This window comes from Perca fluviatilis, chromosome 13 (genome assembly GCF_010015445.1).
Source record: "Perca fluviatilis chromosome 13, GENO_Pfluv_1.0, whole genome shotgun sequence".
Taxonomy (NCBI): Eukaryota; Metazoa; Chordata; class Actinopteri; order Perciformes; family Percidae; genus Perca; species Perca fluviatilis.
This window is the reverse complement of record NC_053124.1, coordinates 22640460-22663297: the sequence shown is the minus strand read 5'-3', so window position 1 is coordinate 22663297 and position 22838 is coordinate 22640460. Positions and strand designations below refer to the sequence as shown.

The following is a 22838-nucleotide window of genomic DNA, read 5'->3' as shown; positions in this document are numbered from 1 at the left end:
TTAGTATTACTGATGGCCAAATTTACCGAATAAGATCCCAGTTGTCATAAACTGTTGTTATAAAAGATTAGAGACATGTTACTTATACAATGCTTCTTCCTGAATCTAATGGACCTAGATAGTGTATAAATATGAATCATGCATTTCTCCTCTAATGAGGTAGCTTCTTGTAATGAGGTTTACTGGCCTAATGTTGCATTTACATATTCCGAGATTAGGCAAATAATGAATTCCCCCTCAAAACACACCAAATCCCTTTTGGGCATTGTTTATATTTTAGCTCAGCAGTGCTCATCCCCCCTTGGGTTAATTATGTCTCTCTTAGTGGGGTATAAGCTAATAAGGGAGCACCAGGTGCGTTTCTGGTTGCTGACGATCACAGATTCTTGATTGGATGCAAACCGCTCGGACTGCACCTGGAAGCTCAGGGTCGTTAAGGTCCCAGACCCAATCAGCCATATTTCACCGAGTCTCCTGTTTAGATTGGTCTGGAATGAAATCAAATGTGTTCAACTAGCTGGAACCTGAAACCTTGTCACCCCAGAAGTCTGTACAGATCATTTGTTGTAGGCAAATAGATATCCTTCAGAAACAAAAGAACACAACTCATTTACTGATGCTTGTTCTGTACCACGTGGGTCATGTTTATTACATCAGGACATTAGAGTGCTGGGGTTGCAATGATGACTCCCTGATGAAGACAAATGTGAAAAAAGGTTATGAGCTTAATAAGCTTATTTTCATCATTTTCCTCTAGCGGTGTTGCTACAACACAAAACCTGACTTCCAAATAATTTGCTGCCGTCATTTTAGCATTTATTTCACTTTAAAAACAAACCAACCATTTAAAGAAATTCAAAATGTACTCTCTACTTTAAGACTGCAACTAAATGGACATGGGATTTATCCGTTTCTACAGAATTCACCATCAATTCTGTCATCAGCTCCCTTATCAACAGCAAATGCTGCATCCAGAGACACCTCAAAGAGCATGGTTATCCTATATAAATGCACATCAATGAGACAATTTGGACTGCAAGTAGGACAGATATACGAATGCACGTCTTTTTCTTCCTAATCTTCGTATATATGGGAAGGCTGGTGTTGTCATCGTATTTCACCCAGTGAAGATGCCCTTGATCTGTATCCAGTGGTAGTGGTGTGTGTATGTCTGTCTGTGTGTGTGTGTGTATGGAGGGCTTCTCTCTCCTCTGTGAAATAAACACACCAGATAACATCTGTGTTGGTATGCTGCACCCTTGTGGTGCTCAGCTGCTACATCTCTATAAGTCCAGATAAGGAGGCTGCCTGGCTCCAAGGGAGTGCGATTGAATCTGTGGCATTTCACTCGATAAAGGATCCCACTGCATTTTCCCCAGATATAACAGCCTCCAATGTTTGTTGGAGAAAACCATGGCACCATGGAGAAGTCTCTCAAAGCAGAAAAATGTTTTAAATTGCTGCAAATGTACCACACCGACACTTATCTCCTTCAAGCACTGAGGTACTTCCATGTATTATCAGATCAGCAGATGCAAAAAGCTGTGAGTCCTGGCGGCCCAATCATGCACATTCAAGTGCACACGCACAAAAACACACACACACACACACACACACACACACACAACAATCCAACCGGTCGATTGTTCTCTATTAAGATGTCCTTTGTCTTGGAGTGCCGGCCTTGTTGCCTTGATCTTGCAGAGACGTCTCACGCAGTGGAAACTTGGCTACAGTGCAGCGGTGGTATTGACAGTACAGGCGTCCCTAGGAGGTGACAAGGACAGCAATTGATTGGGTCTAAATGAGAGTGAAGAGGAAGATTGATTGCCATCGATCCACTTCTTCCTTCAGCAGGCTCCTCCATCTTTGATTATGACCACTTAACGCCCAATCAAGTGTGTGTGAGCTGTGATGGGGGAAATCCCGTTGAGAGGTATTAGCTCCATTTGTGAAGGCTGTAATTATAAGAGGATGTGAGGGCCCAGGGTCAACGTGTAGCAGGTGCCATCAAGGCTGGATGATAATAATAGGGCTTTCTCTTGCTTCCCACTGCAATTTAGTCATATAGATAATAGGCTATGGGGAAGATGGTGTGATCTGTGTGTATGTGTTCCTCAGAGGATGCTTGGTGCATAATAAATGTTTCCATAATAACGGCTTGAGGACAGGAAAACAGCTAGCTGTGATGAAACAATCATTTGTTAAGACTGAAAGAAAACAGCGCTCCTTGGTGATATTTTTCCACATTTTTTTTTATTGAAAGCTTCATCAGAGAGAAAAAAACAACTCATAAAACCCAAGTCAAATCCTAACATCCACAGATGTATAGATAGTTTCTCAAAGATCACACACACTGAGCAGCGTGTGCGAGGCGTGACCATGTCCTCCTCTACGCTGAAACAAATAAAAGTGAAAAACAAACAAAAACGAGAAAACTAACAAAATCAAACTAAAAACCGCTCTGCTGTCCTAATAAATAGTTCCTCTTTTTATCTGGTAAATTAATCCCATGCACTTTCTGTGCTGGCTATCTCTAAACAATTTGGTCGGCCATTTCCTAGTGATTGTTGAATTTTGTATTTCTCAGAAGGGCTGTGCTGGCTGGCTGCGCTCCTGGGGTTGTGTGGCCAATCGATAGCTCTCATCAAAGGTGGACCGGAGCATCAATTAAAAAACACAGGGCCCTCGCTCTTGTAGGGGGGCAGTTTGAGCAATTTTCCCACTCAATTATGTGTGTGGAGGGTATGAGTGAGTGTGTGTATGTGCTGGTCTGTGATGAGTTATTGAGCCCTCTTTCTCCTTTACACTCTGTGGGAGACCAGCTGTGAGAGTAACTCTAAACTACTGTTTTCCTAACACCCGAGAATCAATGTGGAATGGCTACAACTCCGTTCACAAGGAACCTCTCAAACTAAGTATGACATGTAATACACCTAATGAGTTTACTCCTGTGACAGTGTGGAAGCCACACTACATAAATTACTTTCTGGATCTCGTCAGATTTAAGGATGACGGCGGCAATTGTGAGAAACTTTTTTTCTTTTTCTTTTTAATACAGTGAAGTAATAAGTACTTTGCCTCAATAAAACTGACACAGGAGAAGACCAGGATGTACGCAAAGTCTCAAGATCTGTATTTATCAGGTATTTCAGAGAAGGTAAGCTCACAAAAGATCATATTTACCTTATAAAGAGTGACTGAGAGAGAAATTATCTATTGGCTCTAAGTGTACAGTATTTTTCCTTCTTTCTGTATCAAATAGAAGGTGGAAAGCAATTCTGAGCATCTGATTGCACTTCCTCCAGACACCAGATGAGTGAGATGTACTGCATTGTGGCAATTCAGATATTGTAAGATAAATAGGTAATCTTACAATTCTGTAACACTTAATATATGATTGCATAAACTTTGTTTCATCCATGGAAGCAAATAATATCATCCTGACACTTAAGCAGGCAAACTGTTAGAGCACCTGTAGGCAGTGGCATAGGCAGAAATAGTATTTTGGGCGGGCCAGTACAAAAGTGAGTGGGCCATGTTCAAAAGCGAAGTAGCAAAAAGGACAAACTGAAAAAACAGCAACGATTTTACCTTCCAACATACTGCATTACAACGGTAATAACAGTACTGTCTACAACATGCTCAACCAACAAAGCTCAGTCTAAAAAGTTTGTACACAACAATACAGATAAAAAGCCTGTCGGTTTTAACCTATTCAGGCTAAAATATATTTGCACCGGCAGAACCAGCAGCATTGGCTCAGCACAGCACTGTTATAAAATTAACCATTTTATTGCACAAAGTGGCAACTAAACATGAACCCACACAGCAGAGAAGGCATTTACATACTGCATGACATAGAATAGCCTACATCAGACAGAAATCGCACATGTAACAATGCAACAGCATTGTTGCTTCAGGACTATATTGTTTTGAATTTGAATTTGAATTGAATATATGGTCTGATCATGAGCAGCAAATGGCTACCAGCTTAAAAGAAAATCAAAGAATGAAAACTTTCAGCCAAGCACTGTTTGAATTATGAAAGATATAATGAAAAGTGGCCAGCAAGGTGCCAAATCTTAGACAGTGTATTGAGTCCACAGCAGTGACAGGATCAAAGAAAACTTAAAAACTACGTCACTCACAGATAAGTTATCTTCTTATTTAATGTGGGCAAAACACAAACGTGTTTCAGCTAGAAGCCATCATCAGTGTTCACCATTTCTTACTAAATAGGAAGGTCACTAGGTTAGGTTACGTAATTAATAACACAAGAAGCATGAAGACGTTTTACTTAACGCTACCTCTGTGAGGGCCTCCTATCTGGCTGATGGGCTGTCAGCTCTGCTGGGGAAATGTCTGCACATGCTGCTGAAAAGCTCGTCCTTATTTTCACTGTATTCCATCCAAGAAAACTGTCCATACCACTGTAAAGAGAAGCCATTGTTGTCGCGGTAACTTTTAACAGTACATTGCTTAACACATCCATGGTACATTGTCTAAAAAGCCAGCTAGCTAACGTTAGCTGCTGAAGGCAGCCCGGAGAGTCTGGCTGTTGTTACCATAGCAACCACCTACGTTCCGAAGGGGTTTGATCTAATTGTTTGATTGTATGGTTTAAACAGTTTTGTTTTAATCAGAAGAAAATACACAATAAACACACACAACTAGCTAGTTCTGTTATTATTTCTTTTTTTTGCATACATTTGAATATTTTTCATAACAAAATGTATTTTGATCAAACTTGGCTGGACGGGCCAGTGAGTAAAGTGGGCGGGCCAGTGCCGCCCTGGCCCATTACTGCCTACGCGCCTGCCTGTAGGGCCCAGGTTTATGAATGACAACAAGGACATTACAGCTCCAACCTGCTGTCCCTGCTAATAGAAAATAATATATGCAATGGTGGCATCTTGGCCTAAAATCCATGAGTCAGTTTCCCAAAAGTTATTTGCGAGCAGTGCTTGGACACAGATTGCAAATGACGGCAGCACCATGTTTCACACATTTTGCAGGTCCTAGAGGGCTCTTGCATGTTCATGCATGGGTCACAAGAGTGGCGTTTGTTTTGATTAGTGAAACGTGTCAAAATGAACACAAGAGGACATGATGTCATGTTGCCAATCGCAGCTTGCACTTTGCAAATTTGTTAAAACAGGACCCTGGATCTCTAGTCAATTTGGAAGTAGGAAAGATCCTAAGACGATGAGACAGCAGCAGATTGGAGTACGAAAAGGATGCTAATGTGGGGATAAAGAACAGGAAGGAAGGGAATGTTGCAAATGGATGGATTGAAAGTGGTGGTAAGGTATGTTAAATACAAAACTTAAGGAGGGAAGAGATGAAAAAATAATGATCGACTGTGCAGAAAATGGGAGAAAGAGTCTGTCTCGGTGTGATGGCGTAGGAAAGGAAGGGTGTTGCTAATTAGCGAGGGGTCGAGCTGGTCACCTCCTGGAGTCCTGTACAGCGGACATGCTGCTGCATGAAGACAGAGAAACTCAATGCTATGACCACTTCTGCCCAGCAACAGGAGCTAATGATCCCCCCCTCTCTTTCTTTCTTTCTCACACACATACACATTCTCTCTTGGTATAGCTGGCTCCTGGTTTGTGCTGACATATGGGCTGACTGGGAGCAGAGCATTTCTGCTACAGCCTCCTTCAAATTACAGGCATGCCTTCTGTACACTTCCACAAAGGTATTGGTATTCTGAAAAAGTACATTATGTCATTGTGCTATTAAGAAAAAGCCATTTCTGTTTGTTCAGTTGGGTAATCTTTCAGATCTCTGTGAAATATTGGTACCGTACACCAAAAGCACCTGCCTTAACATCTTTTTCTTTCTTGAATCTCCATTAGCAAAATAGAGCTGATATTCTTTGTTGTGCATTTCTTCCATAATCTTTTGGCTATTTGTAATCCTTTTTCCCATAATGCCATTACTATTGAATCTCAGGCCATTTGTGGGACGCTCTGCTCTCCGATGTGCAACTCCTGCATTATGAGTCCTATTAAGTTTCAAAAATGTATTCTGTACTGTATAAAACAGCAACTGTTAAAGTCTTGAGAACTTGGTAATAGCTATGTTGAATTCGTAACCTCGCTATTAGTTAAACTGTTGAGTAGAAGAACTCTTCAGAAACGCACACTGAGACACACACACACACACACACACACACACACACACACACACACACACACACACACACACACACACACACACACACAAGCTTAAAACTGGTTTTAGTTATAGTTTAGCAGCTCTGTTCACACTTCAAATGACTCAAAAATGGAACACAGTGAATTAATGCAACAATGTCGAAGAGAATAGCGATGTGGGAAAGTCCGGGAGGCTCTAAAACCCAACATTTGTCAGTTGTTAGCCGTTTAAGACTGTAATGTGGCAAAGACTTGTTCATTGGGAGATAAGAGCAAATCGTAGCCTCGAGGCAAGTACGAGCAGATGTAGATCAGATGAAAGGAAGAGGGCAGGTGTTGATTTGATTGGACAATAAACAGCTTAACGGTCATTGAGAGAGTTTGAAGACATTTAGCTTTTGACCTCCATTGGTGGATGGAAGATAAGAATGTACAGCAGGTATTAACACTGGCTGAGGAAAAAGAAAACGTATGTATGGCTTTAATAGTTCACTTCAGAATTAGAGCCTGTGTGCCTGTTTCTTTTGTGTGTCATCAAGTGAACAGGTGGCCTGTTAAGAGTGACTCGATGGCCAAGTGATCAACAGTGGCCGGTTCGTCACAGAGATCAGTGAACACATTGAAAGCACAAGCCCGAGACTGCTTCCTCTTTAGCACCATAGAGTAGCTTCGATATTGTGCAGCATTTCTTTAGCACAACTAAATCAAACAAGCTTTTCCATGTGCTTTGCTTATTTATTATTTTTTTTTTAACTATCACAAAGATAATTTGGAATCATTTGGAAGCTTAGTTAAAAGGCACTCAATGTACAATTTGATTGTTGGTTACAAACGTCGCCATGATGACGTAGCTAGCCTGTAATGTTCACAACACGCCATCATGAATGAGTCACATGAACTGCAAGAGCTCAATTGCAATTGTCGCCAAACAAACCCCTTTCTCTGTCAGGAAGAAAGGGGTCTTTTGAGGGACACTGGGGTGGATCCTATTGCCCCGGAGGGAGACAAATTGGGCCCGTCAAGCCTCATTGCGAGAGTGACTGAAATTGGTTTGTGGTTCTGCTTCTGCACCATCCAATAAAGAGAAGAAACCTCAGAGAGAGGGCATGAGAGGAAGGAAAAGAGGGAGAATGAAGGAAAATGAGAGCAAAAGGAGCCTGGCTTGGCCATGGCACATTAATGGTGCCAGTGAAGCAGGGAAAAAACAGGGTCTTTTTAGTGCTGTAGCCCCACAGTGGGGCAGAGCGGCTGGGCATGGGCCAACAGAGCGGACACACAGCGCTCCTGGCACACAAAAGGCTCCTGTAATGGGGGCAGAAATGGCCGCTGTCCCACAGGCAATTTCTTCAGGGTACAATCCTCAGAGATGAAATCATTGAAAACCTCACACAGCTGTGGGATGGAAAGACCAGATAAGATATGACGGGGTTGTTTGTGCAACAAATTGGGACAAGGTGTAACTGACACTCAGTGGTGGGGCCGCGGAAGTAGCTGCCATCAACATCTTGTTACGGCTGGTAAGGAGTTAGTTAGTTCCCACAGGTGTGCTGACCTCCCCTGCTTGTGTTGGGCAAATGATCAGGGGGATGTTCAAGACACACAGTCCTTTTCTAGCCTTTAAACACACTTCTTCTACGCCTTGTTAGTGTCACAGAGTGATGGTAGTCTTTCAATACTAATAGGTCTTGCTTCTGTTCAGATGTGTTTGTAAAGGAATGGTGCAACATTTCTTCACAGCAACTTCCTGGAGTCTGTGCTGGTTGAGTGTCAAGCTCAAGGTAATGACAAGACTCCAGTAAATTATTGCACCTGGCCAAATAATAGTCTGGCACATGACCCCCTTGTAAAACCACAAGATGTCGTTTTTACATTTAGTTATTTTTGTACGGATTAAACAAAAGAGATATAACGTATTACTCGGTGAGCTTTAGAGTTGCTGGTACGTTGATTTTGTTACCTTCGGACAGTCGAGCCAGGCTGGCTGTTTCCAGTCTTTGTGCTCAGCTAAGCTAACCAGCTGCTGGCGGTAGCGTCATATTTACCGTACAGATGAGAGAGTGAAATCGATCTTCTCATCTTACTCGAAGAAAGCAATCAAGCATATTTTAGAAAAATGTCAAATTATTCTTTTAACCATTTCTATTACTTCTTCGATGTTGTTTTGATGTGTTTTGGCTGCCAAATAGATTAAGTCAGAGCCACTAAGTGCCAAAGTATATGCAATCATTGCTAAAGACTTTAAACTCAGATTTGATCTGTGACTTACCTGGTGTTCAATATGCAGCAAACACCACTCATCTGGTATTCTGGGCAGGTAAATACTCAAAAACGTGACCTAAGTTTGGTGATACATGAAAGAGATTAACAGAAGGTCAAAGAGCAGCAGTTCCCAGTTCAACACTGAAGCTCAGTATGATGAGGAATGGTTGAGTTAAATATGATTGAATTAAAGCGATAACGAGACTGAGGACAGAAATCACGAAGGGGACAAAGCTAGAAGCAATGTGTCGTCAACCACGGAGCGTAGCAAGCAACATTCCCCAATCTGTTTCCTAAAGTTTTCCCTGCAGGATCTGATAGAGAAAGAAAGAGAAAGAGAGAGAGAGAGAGAGAGAAAGAGAGAGAGAGAGAGAGAGAAAGAGAGGTGAAATGCACCCACAGTGTGTGAAAGCATCGTAAAAGTGATGAGACATTGAAAGTAACAAAAAGACGAGAAGAGGAGGTGAAGAAAAAGGACTTTTGGTAGGACTGCCACTGGTTGAATTACACTTTAAATACTGTTTGATATGTGTGTTTGAGTTTGTACAATAAGTGTGTGTATGTTTAGATGTATGTGTGTGTGTTTTTGTGTGTGTGTGTGTGTGTGTGTGTGTGTGTGTGACGGCTTGGACAACCGTGGAAAACTAGCTTAAAACCGGAGAAAAAAGAAGATGTTAAGGATAGTAAGGACTGGTCCGACCATCAACGTCAAATAAAAAACAACGACAACAGCAACATCAACAACAACAACAATATCAACATTAACATCATCATCAACAACAACATCAACAACAACAAAATCCAACTGAAAAATGAAAAGGAAAAAAAAAACCCAAAAAAAAAAACTCTGGTTCAGAGTGTCTCTTCATCTTTGGTATAAAAATGGCCATCCATGGGCTGCATTTGATCCACAACTAGGAAAGACTACAGAAATTGTCAACAATTTCTTCTATTGCTTTTGCACTGATTGGTTGAAACCGTTAGCTCCTACTGAATCTACTGTTTTTGTTTCACTGCCAGAAATTAAATTTTTTTTGTTTTGTTTTTTTGTTAATTTTATAATTTTTTTCTTCTTCCTTTTTTTTCTTTTTGCAGTGTGACAAGCAAAGCGGGCTAAAAACATCTTAAAGCTCATAAAAAAGGTAAAATGTGGCAGATAAAAAGCACTAATGTCATTGACAGCAACTTTGCCATGTAAAATAATAATTATGATAATAAAAAACAAGTTCAGCATTTGCAACAGACTGCATCCACAATGCAGCATGTTTTTCATATGTTTTCATTTTTTTTCTCATTGTGAAAAATCTCTTCAAAGCTTCTTCTCCCCCCCCACCCCCAAGTCTTTTCCCCAAACAGATATTTTATTTTCTTCTGACACTTAGTTACCTCTGACATAATAATTATCAAAGTTTTCTTCTAATGAAGAAAAGAAAAAAAGCTCTTCTCTATTAAATCTGTACAGCTTATGTGATAGATTCTTTTTTTTCCTCTTTAGAACAACTCATCCAGTGTCTTGTACCCTCCAAGTGGTCCAAGAGACTGATTTCATTTGCTTCCCCCCCCCACCCTAACCAGACGTCAGACTTTAACTCTGTAAAAAGTTTCCGACGCCCTTCAAATTAAGGCCATGAAGATTCAAGAAAGAAAAAACACTTTGTTTTTGAATATATCTAGAAAACTAAAATTTAACACTAGAACATAAAAAAGAGTGAAAAGAAATTGTAGCTTAATATCTGAGGAAGACAATCTGTGTGTATCTCAAACTTGACTCCCCTTTTCTAATTACAAAATAAACTTCATCACCTACCTGCACATTCAACCTTTTTTTTTTGTCATTTTTTCTTACTATTTTTTTTCTTCTTTTTTTTAATTGGTTGAGAATTTTCTTTGAGAAACTTTTCAAGATTCAGCCCAGCCCTTCAGGCAGGTTCCCAGACTAAACAATTTCACTTCTTTGCACTGTGCCCAGCAATTTTCTCATCCCCTTCCTCAGCACTCTTTGCCTCCTTCTTGCTGCTTTTTTCTTTTTCTTTTTTTCTCATAGGCCAGGTAGGAAATGAAAAAAGTGTCTCTTTTTTGGTGCCTGGGCAATCTGGAAGCAATCTCTTTCTTTTTTTTTTCTTTTCCTCACACTCACAGTGCAGCCACCTTCTGTCTCAAGGCAATGCTGTCACAGGAACATTTGCTCAGGCCGTTGCTATCTGATGAAAGAAGAGAAGAGAGAGAGAGAGAGAGAGAGAGAGAGAGAGAGAGAGAGAGAGAGAGAGAGAGAGAGAGAGAAAAAGAGAGAGAGAGGTGCCATTGTAATCAAAGCACAATATTACAAACACAGAAAAGCAATAGAGCTGACAGCTGGCAGCCCAGACAGAAGACTGAAGCAAAATGAAGCACGCTAAACTGTTCTGATCGGGTCAGAAAAGCAAAAAGTTCTGCCAAAAATGATGAGCAAATGACAACAGCAGCCAGGAGTAATTTGAGTCATGTCAACATCTGCGTCTCTTAGTTCTCTCATTTTATTTAGAGTAGTATTTTGTACTGTGCTGCTTCACTGAATTTTTTGGCCAAAGACAACTAACTTGCATTTTGACTGCTTTTGCTATTACAGAGTAAAAAATGACAATACACAGAGATTAAAACTCTGATGACAAATGTATATAGTCTCACAATATATATTATCATATGACCCACACCTTTGAGTGTAAAACATAAAATATTGTAAAAAATAATCATCATAACTAAAGAAAATGATTCATAATAAATAATAAAAACTACCCTGAAAGGACAGAATACCATCTGAAAATGGTTGACAGCAACTATCCTGCTTCACCGTTTGACTTACTTGGACTGGTATGAGTATGTAGGAACATGTTCGCCAGCACTGTCCACCTGGATCTGTTGCTGCTGGCCAGCCACCTCCTGTGACGAGGGAGCCACTGTCTGGGGGGAGCCGTCCGTCACCACTCCCTGGGGACGCACACGGGAGGAAATGTGTCAGCTCTGAACTTTAACAAGCATCTCTCTGCAAAGCTTGGCACTTACACACTACAGACTGTAAAGCCCCCTCAGACAAACTTGTAATTTTGGGCTTTAAAAATAATAAATTATAAAATATAATAACCTTTAAAAAAAAAAAAAATGACATCAAATAAAAGCGCTGTGATTATTACCTTCTCAGACTGACAGGTTTATCACTCTGAACTCACAGACGAGCAATTCTCACACCCACAGAACTTCATTTAAAATATTATTCTTTTTCCTCAAGGGATGCCAATATACTGCCTGTCAGAAATGCATATAAAATAATGGTGGAGACACCTAAAATGTTTTCATTTATGCACAGCAAAGGTGCAGACATACAAAAATGCTGTTTTGAATTTTAACATTTCACTCAAACGTGATTGCAGCATTGTAAGAATAATATAAAGAATATTTGTCTTTTATATAACTGTTAAGCTGCTTGAGTAGAACAATTACACTGAATCTGAATAATGAAAACAAAGCAGTTGGATAAAATACACAACAAAGAATACAGAAGTATCATCACCTTACTGTGACTTGACCTAGGAGTTAGTGTGTATGAGTCAAATATGTACAGATAACAAAAGAAAATCTTTAGTACAAAATGTGCTAAAATGCTTGCAGACTTTTACATCTATGTTTGAGGTTTTAAAAAAAGTATTTAAAGATGACCATGTGCACTGAATTTATCACAACAACCTCTTAACCTTTGTATGTGTCTAGCATAAACGACAGCCCCTATCATTGAGTCATCTCAATCACCTTTAACAAGCCCTGGAAGGATACAGCGTACTGTCCATACATCAGCCCTGCAGACACTGGCTGATGCAGTGATATACACTCCACTGCTGACGCTGGCATTCAGAAGACGACGGTGAGGATGAAATAGGTATAAGGCGCCATGGGCTACACTACAACTACATTTCTCTCCTCCGTCCCACTCCTTCATGAAGAACTTTCAGAGGAGGGGGAGCTTGGGAGGGGGATATAAGAGGTGTGGGGGAGGAGCGACTAATGGGCCTGTCAGGGGAAACTGTCATTGTCCGTGGCTGGTGGGCTAACCACAGCTCCGTGGCTGACGAATATGTGTGTTCCAGCTACCTACCAGCCCGGACCGGCTGTGGTAGAGAGAGAGAGAGAGAGAGAGAGAGAGAGAGAGAGAGAGAGAGAGAGAGAGAGAGAGAGAGAGAGAGACACAGCACCACCGGCACTGTGTCTCATTTCAGCTCCTGTCATCTGATACACGACTGATAGTCCATCTGAATACGACCGTACTGTCAGCCGCCAGACAGCCGTCCCGCTCTCCTCTCCTCTCCTCTCCTTGCCAGCCTGCTTTCCACGTTCATCATTTCACAGGCTGGACTGCCCGAACCTGCCAGGAGCTCAGACAGCCGCCGTAGAAGTGACAAACTCTGTGCTGCACTTCAAATGTCTTTCCCAAATACTATAAAACTTCTGACTCATCTTGCTTTGCTTGCAGTTTTCACCCTTGTTATTTGCTGGTGGTGTGAGGCCATTTGTTCAGAGAGAAACATGAGCAATTTACAGCATGCTTCAAATGTGAGCTGTCTATTTAATAAAGAAGTGAGCGCATGTGGGTGTAAGTGAGTGGGGTGTCAGGAGTAATGATGTCCTCCTTTGGGTAAACATAGACAGATTTTGGATTATTAGTAAGTACCGTGTGCATGCGTGTGAGTCTTACCTCGACAGGGACGGCTGTTGGAGGCACAGGAGTGTACTGGGGAATGTAGGTCCCTTGCATAGGCGCCGCGGCAGCTGCAGCAGTCATATACTGAAACACAATGAAAAGACAATATCAAAATCCCTGCTACACATCACAATACACACGTTACATGCAACACACACATTTCCTACATAATATACCAAACGCCATCCAAAGTGGGACAAGAAAGACTAGATAGATATCCAACACTGATATTCCCAGAAAGTCTCATTCACTTCAATTATCCCCCCAAACCATTGGGAATGTGAGCTTGCTGTGCCCTCATTATCCTTTGGAGGGCGCTAAAAGAATATGTGTGCACTCAGAGCAGAGCAGAAGAGAGTATGTGAGGTAGACAGAGGAGGAGGAGGAGGAAGAGATGTCCAGCTGTTCCACCAAGACTTCACAGACAGGCAAATGCACCAGGCCACAGCTGAGAAGAAGATAAAAAATATAGAAAAAAAAAGTTGAAGGGAATGAAAGAAGAGGGAAAGAGAGAGCGAGAGGAAGGAGAAAGCAGGAGGTCTGTTGCCTGTGGCCTATATTCCTTTAGACATGCCTGCCCTGGCTTTTAACTGGGTGCTAGCTTAATCCATGATGGCCATTTTACAGACGTGACACACGTTCAGTTACATGACTGCCACAGGGCTTTCACATGCAATATCAATGAGGACACGGTACGGGGGCTGGTGGTGAACACGCAGTGTAAGCCTGATTTGCCTGTGTGTGTGTGTGTGTGTGTGTGTGTGTGTGTGTGTGTGCTTCTTTTTAATTAGCGCATGCCTGTGGATAAAAAAATGACTATGGACTATTTGACCGTCCAACGGTGTGCATGTATGAGTTCTCCTGTGTGCAGCTGTGTGTTGGGAACTTACATGCATATGTGTGTGTTTGTGTGTGTGTGTTTGTGTGTGTGTGTGTGTGTGCCTGTGAGAGACAGACAAAGACAAAGAGGCTTGGAACGATAATGCTGCAGTACAGCGCCAACGGATGTGATCCCAGATAAAAGCCACCAGGCTGCCTCTCCGCCTCTCCTCGTCTTCCTGCTGCTTTTCCGGACCAAGAAAAAAAAGGGAAGTACAATCCCTTTCTTTCTGTCTTATTTTTCCCTTCGCCTCTCAGCTCCCCTGCCAGTGCTAAAAAGAGGGGGGTGGGGGGAAAGAGGGAGAAAGAAAGGGGGGGTCCTGGCCCGCCTCCCCCCCCCCCCCCCGCCCGGCCCCGGGGGGGGGGGAAAAGCGGAGCTGGGGGGGGGGGGGGGGCGCGGGGGGGGGGGGGGGGGGGGGGGGGGGGGGGGGGGGGGGGGGGGGGGGGGGGGGGGGGGGGGGGGGGGGGGGGTCATTACCGGCAGCGTTGCTAATGGATCGGGTACGGCTCCACCGCTCACCGCTAATGAGAGCAGCTAAAGGCCATGGACATGGGTGATTAACTCCCCCACCGTCGCTACACACGGCCAGGAGTTTGACTGTGTGGGCCTGTGCGTGTGAATTTAAGGTTATCACACCTTCAGGGCTGTCACACTCAGGACGGGGTGAGGGGGCACATCCAGACTTCCTGGCACATTACCTCTCTGTCTCATCCCTTCTTCCCTCTCACCTTCCTGTCACTCTCTCTATTCCCTCCCTCTTTCTCTCTCTCTCTCTCTCTCAACCTGCTATTGTCTAAAAGGGCCTATCAGGTTGTTGAAGTGACCTTCTCCCTGGTGAATTGAAACCATGCATACCAATTTTCCTCAGGACTTTTAGTCTTCGCCTTTTCTTCCCATTAACTTATTCAGTCAACTCACCTGTGAGGGCTGCATGAAAGCAAATGAAGGGAAGCAGGAGATAATTAGCAATATCCAAATCTCCCTGTCAAAGGGATGATGTCCATTTGAAATGTTATATTTCTCTGCAGGACTGCAAAAGGAATTTAAATTAGATTTAACAAGAAAATTTAATAAGATAAGGTTTTTCCTTCTACCATAACCATTAGTTAACCTATTTAATGTGGCAGGTTGAGCAGGGCATATTTCTGCAGTCGCTGCTATGGAAAGTCAGGGGGATGTCAAGCTTGGCTACAGTGAATTGGGTTGCTATGGCGATAAAGATTATTTTTGTCCAATTTCAACTCTTTTAATACTTTCCTGTCCATAGTCAGGGGAAAGGTTTGGGCAATATAAAACATCCCTAATTGGCAATAAATGGTGTTTCACTCTCAGCCAGTCACTCACACACACACACACACACACACACACACACACACACACACACACACACACACACACACACACACACACACACACACACACACACACACACACACACACACACCTGCGACTGGAGCAGATGGCGTGTACGTATGTTTGATGAACGGGAGGCCTGAATAGTTCCTTAACGAGGCTGGTGTGAGTAGACTCCTTAAGTCTCTTCTCTATCATCACTCTCTATGACACACAACTAAACTACAGTATAAAGTCACACTGCAATGCAGCAATGTCAGGCCGAAAAAACATCAACATACCATACCATAGACAGCACCACTCTGGTACCACTGTGGTTTGGGCCTCTGCACGGAGTGAGTGCAATATATTTTTGGTGGGTGCAAGGATGATAGGGCAGTTTACTTTCTGCTTTTCTCTAGAAACTGTAGTTCTGGCACCGTTGGGCTACAGCACAGCACGTTAGCATGTTGAAACGTTCAAATACATCATCCACCTCTCTGTCTGTCACTCAGCCTCCATATCCATCTATCCCCTCTGTGTTGACATGCTGTTCTGTTGCACTGTCTACGAGGTGGAGGATAACAGTTGGTCAAGGCAAGAGCATCTAGCTACTCAGTGTAGGTTAATAATGGCAGAGCAGCGTGGGGATGGGCTCTGATGACTATTGATCTTATCTGTGGGGCTCCAACACAATGGGAACTATTGGAGCTGCACACAGGGGCTGTGAATCACAGTGCTGTACCACTTCACCATGAAAACCTTCCGTATCTTGGCTCCCAGGCTTTGTTAACACCCCGGCTGCAGAGATTTAAAGTATACTGGCAAAAATCAGTGTCATCTTTTTAATCACTTCCTTAAACACATTTGTATCATCATCATAATTCAGATTCGTGGCACCATAGTTTTGGGCAACAAGCCCTTAAACACATTCAAAATGCATTATAAAATTTAAAAAAGGCCATAAAAGGTTATCCGTCCCTTAACAAATTACCTTCAAGGTCCTGCAGGGACTTAACTGTTCAGTGGTACTGGGAATCACCCAGATGTCAACATGTGTTATTGTTTGAATGTGGAGCTACAAGAGGAGAGAGTGCATGCACAGTCAACACTCGGGTAAGTTAAGGTTAAATATGGCCACGCACGCTTAAGGAAATGTACAATAACATACTGTACTTAGACTTCCCTGTAGAAAACCAAGGGAAACAGCCCAGATAATAGAGGGAAGCTCTCACACAAATCTGTCTTCCAGGGACAGAGAAGCTGTCAATCACCACTGTCACCATGACAACAGAGACCTGGGTTCTACATGCCATGACAGAAATAGGATGGAGAACACAGAGGGAAGGTCACCTCTTGTCATGTCAAACACTATGTCGTTCACACACAAACGCAGACACTGAGATGCGTGCAAACACACACAAATACTAAAATGATAGAGCATGTGCACATCAACACGTGCGCAGCAACTTACAGGCAAGAGCAAACACAAAGCATGACAGATAGACTCCTGCTAAGTGGTGAAAGCACGGAGATAGTAAATAAATCAGTAACGGAGCAATATGCACCAAACCTGCTAAAATAAATCAGTGAGGAGCATGGATGGCATGTTTATGTGTGCCATCCATAAACAGTGAGCCTGAGGTTCTCCAGCATTCTTTAATCAAGTTCAAGATAGACAGACACCAAAGTGAGCTGGGTGACTATACAAGTTGTTTAAAACAGAACATTTTCTGGTGAAGCAGCTAAATAACACGGCGTTCTCGGAAAGCTACGGTCACCACACCAGTGTCGTAGCTTGGGCGGACCGGGAACATTTGGTTCTTTTCTTGGAGAGAAGAAGAAAGCCACAGCCATACACAAACAGCCGCAAAGAGTCCTGGAACAGCCAAAGAGTATTCTGAGGTGTGGCTTCTCCTTCAGCGGCCAAAGGCAGCCGTGATAAGTTGTTGACTCTGGAGACGCTACTCATGGCAGGTGCTCTTCAGTGGTGAAGGTTAAGTCACGTGACTAGTTGGGACAATCAAAACAACCTCACCACATGCGTGTACACTTGAGGAATGTGCTATTAGAGAAAGTGCTGTCAAGTCCAGTTTACTACACGGATAGTTACAGATCCTGGTTCCTAACCCCTGCTTTAACAGGCTTTCTCAATCAGACATTATGAAAGGGCTTTCACATCTGGCTTGAGAATAAGCTTTAAAGGAAACATGTCTCAATTCCCATTGATGATCAAGAGTGGCATGCCGTGTGTGCAGCTCAGCCATAGAGAAGTTATGCTACACAGCACATCGCCTCAGGAAAGCTAAGCAGCCAGAAAGGGGAGCGGCAGAAAGAGAGAGTAAACCAGAAATAAATAAAAAAAGGGAGAGAGTGTGCCTTAACCCACTTTCTCCTATAATACAACCCATCAGACATCAGAAGCCATCATCATAGATTAGCCTGTCTCTAATCCTGGCTGTTAGCACAGCTGGGGCAGATTAGGGAGGGGGTATTCCTGACAGAGCCAACATGGCGTCACAGTTGCTGACAGCTCACCTGGAAACACATGGGTAACTGTACAATACAGCACTGTTTCAATCATACGCACGCGCGCGCGCGCGCACGCACACGCACACACACACACACACACACACACACACAGATCAAACGTAGTGCCGGAGCAAAGGTGCATGCTTGCCTGCCCCAGGGCAGCAGGGTTAGGGCAGGAAGTCAGGATTCAGAACTATGCAACACCTCTAAGTCAACTTGATCCTAAAACAGGGGGGAGTTCCTGGTTTAGGGGGCAACGACTGTAAGCGAGTACGTGTGTAATAAAGAAAACTGATAGAGTGATAGATTTGATGTGTGATTTAGAGAGTGAGGGAGACAGAAAGTGCGAGAAAGAAACAGAAAAGAGAGGGTGAAAGTGAGGAAGGTGGAGAACAGAGGGCCCTGTCACACTGTTAAACTTCACAGGAAATCTGTTTAATGTGGAAGATCAGGCAGGAAACATGCTCTCTCAATATCTGGCGGTGAATGCATGCAGTGTTAAACAAATGATACGGCAGCTTCATGGCAGAGCACATGTGGCGACAGCCTAAGAAGGTTTGGCTTTCTTGAAAGGAAATGTAAAATCCATCTCTTCTCAATGTGTACTTTGTTTTAGAACCAAATTAATGTTCCCCAAAGATAAAACGACTCCACTTGGTCCTCCTGACCCAAACCTACTGTGTAATGGACACCTGCCGTTTTCTCTCTCAACATATGTAGACTTTTAGATGTTTTTCATTGCTGGACTGGTATGATAAAAAGGAATGACAGCAACACTGCTAGCTACAAATACATTTTAAGTACACCTTTCTATGAATAAATTTGCAGTGTTTGAGCATTCATTGCTCCCTAAGGAATGCAATATAGTCATGGGTTTGACCCCCCCCCTAAACTGTGTACATGCTACTTCCAGCATGTATATACCTTTATCAATCTAGTAAATAACACATTATGATGAAACTGGTTAGCGTGCATTCCATATTAACAGTGTTTTACAAAAGATTCAGAAATGCTGTAAAAAATTACTGAACTATTAATCCACTAAAGCAACATAATTTTACTGACAGAGACATGGTACTTAATATTGGATAATATTGTAATTGCATCAGTCCTTTACTGCCATATTTTTGACTGTATTTGTACTGTAGCCTTTTTCTGCCTATACTATGTGTTGTAGGCAGCTGATGTAACGAGCTAAACACACTTTCAATTAAAGTTGAAGACTGGTGTTGGCCCTTAAGTGTTTTACTAAAAGCAACTGTGAATCTGTGAAAAAGTACTGGACAACAAAAAGAGGCTATAGACTTAAATCCAAATTCAATTATGTTTTTCCCCAGAAAACATGCATAAGAGGGTGACGTTATTTTCCCAGCCCTCTGTAGTGTGTCCACCTACTGTATCAGACAGCGCAGCTTGCATGTAGCATAAGAAGTCCGAGTAACGCTACTCAATGAGTAAGTTTACATGCACACCAATATTCCACTATTATTCCGGTTGGATATTCCGAATAAGGCCTTTTTCCAAATACAGTAAAGCATTTATTATTATATTCCGGTATCATTCCCATTTTGGAGGCATTCTTTGGCATTCGGAATATACGTCTCAATTGGGGTTTTTACTGCAGTTTTCGCATAGTTTCACGGCCTCTTGTCTGTTCAGGGCTTATGGTCAGCTCTGTGTGTTGCTATGGTTTCTGTACACAAACCAACCAGCCAACAGTTTGCAAGGCTGGAGACCGATAAGGAGAAACACAGCTACTTTTAAACATTATCAAAGACTTTGATATTAACAGGTTTTTGAATATGCGCAAACATCGCTACGCCAACCTTTCCAAGAAGCTGGTTGAAGGAGTGAAAGAGGGACGCTGTGTTCGCACAGTCCAACAAGTCTACCTCTGCTTGAAAACTTTGAAAAAAATTGTATTTTGCACAGCTACATGTAAACGGGAATGTAAGTGGAATATTCACTTTTATTAGCCACGTAAACAGCTTAGTCGGAATATCGTCTTTTTCGGAATTAGGGCAAAAATCTGAATATTATGTGCATGTAAATGTATTCAGTGCTGCTCGTGAAGCTTACTGCTCTGATCGCACAGTAAGTTTATCAACTTGGGAGGTTCTTTTGTCTGGATTATGAAGAGTACTCACACTTCCTGTAGTGCCCAGGGACAGATGGTTCATCTGCTGGGCGAGAGGGCCCATCATGCTGGCAGGCTGCATGGACATAGTGTGGTCCATGGCTGGCGTGATCACTGCACCCTGGTAGAAACGAGAAAAAAGACAAGAGGGTGAGATAAAAGATTGTGCATATTCTTATACTTTTTTATTCTGATTCCTCTTAGCTACCACAAAGTGGTTAATAGTCCTCCTGGAGATAATGTAACAGAAAAAAAGCCACAACAAAATGTTTCCAAAAATAAGCAAACTGATTTTGGTCGATAAAGGAAGTATATATATAAAAGAGGATAGGGTGTGGTGGGTTATGGTGGTAAGGGTTAGAGGAGGCCAGGCAGGAAGTTGGGGTCAGTCAGAGGACAGGAAGGAGAAAAGTTGGTGAAGAGGTGAAATCGTCAAAAACTTAAAAGCAATAAAAACAGAGGAAGTGAGAAGGGTGGGGCCCAGGCAGGGGTGACACGAGGACAACACAGCCAGAGGAGAAGAAGGGAAGAGGGTACCGTGTCAATATACAGCAACAGAACACAGGGAAATTTTCAAGATCAATGCGCACTATTGTCTTTGGTCCATCAAAATAGTCAATATCTGCTGCTGATGTATCAACAATATGGGTTTGTGCGGTTCATTGATTGCTGCGAGAAGTCTCTCTCTCTCTCTCTCTCTCTCTCTCTCGGTCTATTACTCTCTCACTCACTCTCAAGCCTCCCTTCTTGGTATAATGCGTGGCATGTTTTTCCCTAACGGGGGGATGAAAACGCTAGAAGCTTCTTTTTCACGGTGCAGTGGAACATGAGGGAAAGTGATGAAACCATTGTTGCTCTTTCATCCCTTGTCATGATAGCTCCATTTCCGCAGCACTGAAGCCCCGGGAGGAACACATTCAAAACCAAGCCCTTTTCCTCTGCTCGGCTCGCCTCTCTTCTCACTTTGTGTGTCTGTACTCTAAGTGCGTGTGTATATGTGTGTGTGGGAAAGGCTGCAACACACTGTGTGTAAAAGCATTAGCGCACGAGTGCCAAAGAGACTGACGGTGTCTATATGTGTGTGTGTGTGTATATGAGCGTGCAACTCCAATAGTGTATGTGAGAGTGTGCGTGCTTGTGCGCACCCCACTGGTAACTCTGTGTGGGCCTATTGGAGAACAAACTGTGCAGACACAGCCTGTCAGGATCGCTCTGCTTGTCTACTCCCTGCATTCACAACACAGTCAGCTAACTCTCTCTCTCTCCTCCCCTGTCTCCCTCCCTCTCCCACTCCATATGCAAGCTTCATGTGATCCTTGCCGGAGTTTCACCTCAGCAAAAAAATAAATAAATAAATAAATAAAGAAATGGGTGGAATGCTGAGATCAGTGGTGGAGGAAGTATTACAATTTCACCAGCTCTTTGTAAGTCTCTTTATAACATAGTAAGTGTTTACAAAGTGGTGATCTACAGATCACTATATTAAAACAGGTTGCACCACACAAACAAAAGGGTGTAATTTCCACTGGGGGTGGGTTGGGTTACGTATAAAACTGCCTTATCTTACTGTTGAATTTCGGGGCTATATGAAGCCTAAAAGAAACACATGCAAAACTACTCAGGGCTGGAAAAGGCACTGACTTGTTTTGCGGGTTATCTTTGAATAATAATAATAATAATAATAATAATAATAATAATTACAACAACACAACAAAAACATAAATAAAATGTAAAGATGAGTTTTTACTAAATATTTACACCCAATAACTGCCAGGTGAAACCGTTGCATAGCTAAATGGTAAAAAAACTTGATTTTTTTTTTATAAACAGAAGAGGTTATATGAGATATCAAATATGGTCTATATATCTGACCCGACCCAGCTAAATGACAAAATAGTGTCAGTTAGATTAGCATAATAAGAGAAGTCCCTCTCTTTCTAAACTGCACAGATATTACAAATTCTGAAAACAAATTTCTCCATGCATGCATATTATACAAATAAAACTAAGTTTTAAATTCGCTAAGATTAGCGAATTTAACATATTGTTGCTCCCCAAACTTTAAGAAATATTATCATCATGTTTTTGTATTTTTTGTTTTTTTAAAACAATTTTACAGAATGTTTTTTATTTTGATTGGACAGCTCTATAGATATTCATCAGCAGCATTTCTTACACATTTCTAAATTTCTTCACTACTGTACTGAATACATTTATTAAGTTTTAATGGGGCAACCTGATTTGTAAAATATTTGGTGCAACCCAATGCAGATCCTTTACTTGCGTGTTTGTTGCTCAATTTTCTCTCAACAAATGAAAATATTTAGTACTTTGTTCTGTTTCTGTGATAGACGGAAAAAGAAAAGGAGAGGGGAAACGAGGAGACAAAAAAAAAAAAAAGACTGTGAGGACAGGAAAAAGATGATTAAGGAGAGAGCTGATGGAGGTCATGAGGAAGAAGGGAGCGAGGAGAGACGGACAGGTAGAGGGAGGAGAGAAGGCTGAGGGACACAGAGAGATAACAAGAGAAGACAAAGAAAGAGAAAGACGAAGAAAGAGGACGAAGAAGAGAGAAGGAAAGAGAAAGAGAGGAGTGAGAGGGAAGCAGCAGGAGCTGTGGGCTACCTGTTACTGATTCAGCCTCTGACAATGCCTTTATAATGGGAAAGGGAGAGCAACGGAAAGGCTTAATTCACAGACGTGTCAGGGAGAGTTAAGCCGATTTGTGATTTCGATTTTCTGTGTTTGTGAGACTGAGTGTCTGTGAGAGAGGGGGTTTTAGAGTGTGTGTGTGTGTGTGTGTGTGTG

General features: G+C 42.3%; 1 protein-coding gene across 8 annotated transcripts in view; it reads right to left on the bottom strand.

Annotated features, from left to right (window-relative positions):
• Window positions 1-2237: 2237 nt before the first annotated feature.
• The window catches only part of rbms3 (RNA binding motif, single stranded interacting protein), a 296046-nt gene continuing 275445 nt past the window's right edge, over window positions 2238-22838 (bottom strand). For 6 of the 8 annotated variants that reach the window (XM_039819879.1, XM_039819878.1, XM_039819880.1 and 3 more), the window contains 4 exons: window positions 20041-20151; window positions 13144-13233; window positions 11263-11387; window positions 2238-10624 (listed from right to left, as the gene is read on the bottom strand). In XM_039819879.1, coding sequence (XP_039675813.1) covers window positions 10621-10624; window positions 11263-11387; window positions 13144-13233; window positions 20041-20151 — 330 coding nt within the window. In that variant the 3' untranslated portion in view covers window positions 2238-10620. Of the gene's footprint in view, window positions 10625-11258; window positions 11388-13143; window positions 13234-20040; window positions 20152-22838 lie in introns of those variants that run through there. The other 2 variants (XM_039819886.1, XM_039819885.1) reach the window with 2 other exon arrangements.